The 5,823-nt window shown below is 39.8% G+C and overlaps 1 protein-coding gene across 3 annotated transcripts in view; it reads right to left on the reverse strand.

The window, feature by feature from the left end:
* The window catches only part of Adk (adenosine kinase), a 506,600-nt gene that overhangs the window by 450,803 nt on the left and 49,974 nt on the right, over window positions 1-5,823 (reverse strand). For all 3 annotated transcript variants that reach the window (XM_013516884.1, XM_005389928.2, XM_005389929.2), the window contains exon 2: window positions 5,551-5,625. In XM_013516884.1, coding sequence (XP_013372338.1) covers window positions 5,551-5,625 — 75 coding nt within the window. The remainder of the gene's footprint in view (window positions 1-5,550; window positions 5,626-5,823) is intronic.

The following is a 5,823-nucleotide window of genomic DNA, read 5'->3' on the forward strand; positions in this document are numbered from 1 at the left end:
ATTGTGCTTGTGATATGTTGTAAAATGTTGTATGTCTGTTAATGTTTCCCTCCTTTTATCCTTAAAATAAAAAAAAAAAAAGAAAAGCCAGCAACAAGCTTCTCCCGGAGAATCAACAGCACCACCTTCCCCTCCAGTTCTTTTATGCTGTTGGCAACCATCCTCAGGTGGGCCTTCCACACCCAGCACCACGCTGACTCAGTTCGGCTGGGTGTTACAGGTCGCCCGTTAGTTAATCCACCACAGGCTCCTGGGGGCAGGCGGGTGGCGGCTGTTCCTCACAGTCTCCCCGCTGGGCCCCAAGGATCTGTGCCTCTTGAGGTTCACCGACTGTCTAGGACTCTCTCGCATTGCAGCTGGTTTAGTCCGCAGGACCAGTAGCATATGGCAAAAATGATGCTACCTTGAATCTATGATTAGGTTATGAAAAATGCTGCAGCTCCCATCCTGGGCACACACACTGGTCAGTGGCAACAGGGCACATAGCACATCTTCAGGATACTCGGAGACTCACAGCTGAGGAAATGAGGCCTTTTGTTCACCAGCTCTCAAGATATCAAGACTGAGTAACAGTATGAGAAAGTTCGAAGCAAATCCTTCAGCCACAGTTGAGCCTACAAATCTCTGCTGGCCTGGTGACAGAGCCTTATCGCAGACTCTGAGCTGAACCAGAAAGCTACACCACTCCCAAACTCTTGGCACCACCCCCACCAAAACTCTGTCATTGAAGAATGTGTGTTTTTAATAGCCAAGCTTTGCAGCAATTTGCTACACAGCAATAGGTAACATTATGAAAGCTTTTTAAAAACTGGTAAAGGCGATTCAGGTTTGTTACCAAAATCTTTTTTTTCAAAATCTTAAAACAATCTACCCTCCCACAACTGTTAGAACTTAGTAGATCTGTCCAGACTTTTTCCAATGCCTACACAAGGAATATGAGCTTTGCAATGTCTTATCCTTAATAGATAATAGCCAAAGATCACCTAATAATAAAGAAAATCCTCCATCATAAAGGAGAAAGACCACAACAATAAAAAAAAAAAAAACCCAAGAACCCAGGAGATAATGTAAGAAACAGAAATCTTCAAAAATCAAACAAAACAATTTCTAATGTTTAGAGGCAAGAGAAAAAAATGCAATAATGTGTAACATAACAATAATTTATTAACACAAAAAATAAAAAATAGATCCTAAAAGCCTCCAGCAAGGAAAAACGTGGTGACATCAGTAGGGAAGAGACGCACTGGACGAAGGAAGACGATGGCACAAAGCCATCCTTGAAATTCGCAAGAAAAATGTTACACTAATCAGTAAGGTGTGACGGGGAATAAGGTCACCAATCAGGACATCAATAAGGTCATCAGACATGACAAGGACTCAAAAGCCCTCTAATACATGTACTTAGGTACTCTTTCAAAATGTATGATGTTAGGCATGGTAGCGCACACCTGCTACCCTAGCACTTGGAGGCGGAGGGAGGAGGATCATCACAGTTTAAAGCCAACCTGAACTACAAAGGGAGAGTCTATCTCAAAAAACAAACAAACAACAACAACAACAAAAAACACACAAAAACCCAGAAGAAACAAAAACAAAGATTTGAGAGACAGGAAACAGAGAGAAATCATAATTGAGTTCCAGGAAAACAGCTCCTTGGGGCTGGTAGCAGCCTAACCCTACAACCCGTCAGGGTTAGAGCCCAAAGGTGGAGAAGGCAGAGGTCAGGTCACCAGAGGACAAGAAGCAGACAGACTTACCGGCTGCAGAAGCCCAGGACATAACAATGAATACAGGATGTGGCAAGAAAAACAAAAAGTTTTGTGAATAATGATAACAACTTTGCTCCCAATGGTTACTGATTTTTTTTTACATGTAATATTAGCAAATGGAAAAGATATAGGATATAAAATAGTTGTAGGTGAAAGGGAGCTCAATACTTCACTATCATACTAAGAAGTCAATAGATAATAACTAAAACTGACCAACTAAGACATAGCTAGAGAAACAGATCTCAGACAGCTGTTCCATTTGGGACTGCAAGGCAGGTGGTAATCATGAGAAACTGACCTTCCAAAGTTACCAGCCAGACATGGTGATGCAAGTCTGTAATCCCAATACTCCTGAGGCTGAGACAGGAGAATCTCAGCAAGGTTGAGGCCAGACTGGCCTATACAGTGAGTACAAGGTCAGCCTGAACTGCATAGTGAGACCTTGTCTCAGGAAAAGAAAAAAAAAAAAAAACCCACAAAAAATCAAAAACAAAGTTACCGTGAACACTCCTGAGCAAAGTAGAAACGTATACCTTCGTTTTTCTTGGGTAAATACCTAAGAATGAAATGGCTGGAGAAAATGGAAGATGTATGTTTACTGTCAAGCTGGGTGCACCATTTTACACTGCAAAGAACAGTTCCTCCAAATTTGGCCAACACTTAGTATGCTCAGTGTTTAGCCAGTCTAACAGGTATGTAGTGCTATTTCATTGTGCCTTTAATTTACACTTACCCAAATATTAAGATGTTATGTACCAAACCATTCAGTGAGGAAAAGAACAGTCTCTCCAACAAACAGTGCTGAGACAGCTGGATTTCCACATGCAAAAGAATGAATTTCAACCCTGACTTTATACCCTACACAAAAATTAACTCAAAATGGAACAAGGACCTAAGTCCAAGAGGTAAGATTATAAAGCTCTTAGAAGAAAATATAGGCATGAATCTTCATGATCCTGTACTTAACAACAGACTCTTAGAAACAACGGTAAAAGTACAGGCAACACAAGGCAGGGCACATTGGCCCATGGTGTGATCTTAGCACTCTGAGAAGCCAAGGCAGGAATAATCTCATGTGAGGCCAACCTGGGCAATTCAGCAACACAGTAAGTGATGCCCCATCTCAAAATGAAAAAACTAAATAAATAAATAAATAAATAAATAAATACGTTTATTATAAACTGAAGACTTATGCCATTGTGGTTTAAGCTGTATAGAACTAAATCTATGGAATGCATTGCAAACTGTAAAAGCAAAGTATCAATAAAGCTTATAGTATTAAAAACAAAATAAATACGTTAAAAGGCATGAGAATATAGCTCAGTGCAAAGGTCCTGGATAACACACACACACACATACACGCACACAGAGAGAGAGAAGAAAAAAAGGGGTGGGGGCTGGAGAGCATCAAAATGTGAACACCATCAAGAAACTGAAGCCAATACATAGAATGGGGAAAATGTTTGTAACTCATGTATCTTGTAAGGTTAGCCTAAACTATAAAGTGGGATCCTGTCTCAAAAAACAAACAAACAAACAAACAAAACAAAATACAGACATTTCCCCAAAGATATACAAATGGTCACAAATGGTGAAAAGACACAAATATTATTAGTCATTAAGAAAACACAAATCAGCCTGTAATTTGCGTTTCTGGGGATACTTGCCTGTATTCCCAGCACTTAAGAGGCTGAGGAAGGAGGATCATCATGAGTTTAAGGCCAGCCTGGGCTACATAGTGAGCATAAGACCAGCCTAAACAACATAGCATGATCCTGTCTAACAAAACAAAACAAAACACAATAAGAAAAGAAAAACATAAATGAAAACCATAATGAGGTATTACTTCACATCCACTAGGAAGGCAGTAATTTTAAAATGAGCTGGGTGCAGTAGCACACACTTGTAATCCCAACTATTGGGGAGGATGAGACTGCTGCTGTAGAAAACAACTTTGTTGGTTTCTCAAAAAGTTAAAACAAAATGACCACATGACCCAGCAATTCCATTGCTTTGGCTGTACCCAAGGAAAGTAAGATTCCACAGAAAAGTTTGTTCATGAATGGTAACAAGCAACACTATTCATTACACTAGACAAAAATGGGTTTCATTACACTAGACAAAAATGGAAAGTACCCAAGTGTCCACCAACCAATGAATGCTGAAACAGAATTGGGCATATCCATACAGTCGTGGGATGTTATTACACCACGAAAAGGAATGAAGACCTACAACATTAAGTGGACAGTAAAAGCATTGTGCTAGGAGGAATAAACCAATATAAACATAACAGGTCACATATTATCACATGATTCCATTTTAATGAATGGGGGTTTCATTTCAGCGTGATGAAAACGTCTGGAATATCCTGATGATAGGTGCACAATACACTGGCAGTCACTGAACTGTGTACTTGAAAATGGCCAACATGATTAATTTTATATTATATAAATCTTAGTTCAATTAAAAAGCAGTTGTTCCTGGGCTCAGAGTTTGGTGGATGTGCTGCTGAAGCGAGCACAACAGTCAGAATTTGGAGCCAAGACAGAGAGAGAACCTTCGGCAAAGACAGAGAGATTCTTCTTTCTCATCCTTATCTTTCTACTACTTCATGTTTCCACATACCAAATGATCTCAAATAACTGCATAAATAAACTGATTTCTCAGCTAACAATGTTAAAACTTGTTACTAAGAGGGAAATAATGGCAAGTCAGAGCCTTTGAATTACACCTTTTTTTTTGAGACAGCATCTCATTAAGTTACACAAACTTATCTCAAGTTTGCAGCCCTCCGGCTTCAGCCTCCTGCGTAGCCAAGGTACCCAGCTTCTGTGTGTGTGTGTGTGTGTGTGTGTGTGTGTGTGTGTGTGTGTGGGTGTGTATTTTGTAACAGGACTTTGTAACAGAACTCAGGACCTTGTGCTTGCCAGGCAGACCCTGTGCCTCTGAGCTTTATCCCCAGCTCTTGTGTACACTGTACTTCTTGTCCATTCTTACCATCTTTCTTTCCTGTGCCATTGTGTTATGGTTCCTTTACTGTTATGGTTGATACGCTGTGTCAATTTGAGGTGTCTAGAAGCTTAACTAAGTGACTCAGCAGTTCTACATCCTGGGGTGAAAAGGACATGCCCCTGCCTCTAGGATGTTGTTCACTGTGTCAACTTGAGAAGTTTAAAAGTTCAACTAAGTGAAGGGCAGGCGGGGCACCATCCTTACTGTGTAAACATCCTCAGCTTGTGGAAGAGGGGGACAAGGAGATGGTGAGGGCCTGAGCTGATAGCCCACACACAATACAAGGGAGGAAAAGAAGCTAGCTCCCCTCCTTCTTGCTCTTGTTGTCTTCTGCCCCCTTGGACTGCTGGCCTTGTGCCATGCCACCCTGCCTTGGGGCCAGCTGAGTATGGACTGAAACCGCCACAAACTGTGAGCTAAATAAACTTTTCTTCCCTTAATGTTGAGTGTCAAGTATTTTGTCTGAGGAACAACAGAAAAGTAACTAAGACAATTACAAATGTATTCACTAACAGTTATTTAAAATTTTAGGAAGTCATTACATACACACAGTACTTCCTCCTTCAAAACAGTAAAGATGAATAAAATATATCTGTTTTCCAAAGGAAAATTGTGGCCAGTTAATCAATAATGATGGAGCACCTGCTACTAAGAGATTTAAATTTCCTGAGTTTTTCTCTAGCTGAAAATGGTAAACTGGTTTCTACAGTTCTTGTCAGTTCTTCAAACACAAGTTTTGCACTGTGCGTACAAAGAGTTTAATACTCACTTATCAAGGAAATCTTTGTCCACCACAGCGGAGATGTCAAGAAGAGGATTTCCCATTCCAAAGAGAACATTTTCACTAAAAAAGAAAACAAAACACAAGCAAGTCAGAAACACTTCTAAAACTAAATTAAAATGAAAAATACATGCAAATATAAACAACTATACTAAATCTTTACAAAAACACATTAGGCTATTAAACATTTTATTGCCTATTATATGTAAGGCAACATTATACGTAGCTATTTAGGAAAAAAGATGACTATTTTACTTGGGT

The sequence above is a fragment of the Chinchilla lanigera genome, unplaced genomic scaffold (genome assembly GCF_000276665.1).
Source record: "Chinchilla lanigera isolate Chin_1 unplaced genomic scaffold, ChiLan1.0 scaffold00036, whole genome shotgun sequence".
NCBI classification, from domain to species: Eukaryota; Metazoa; Chordata; class Mammalia; order Rodentia; family Chinchillidae; genus Chinchilla; species Chinchilla lanigera.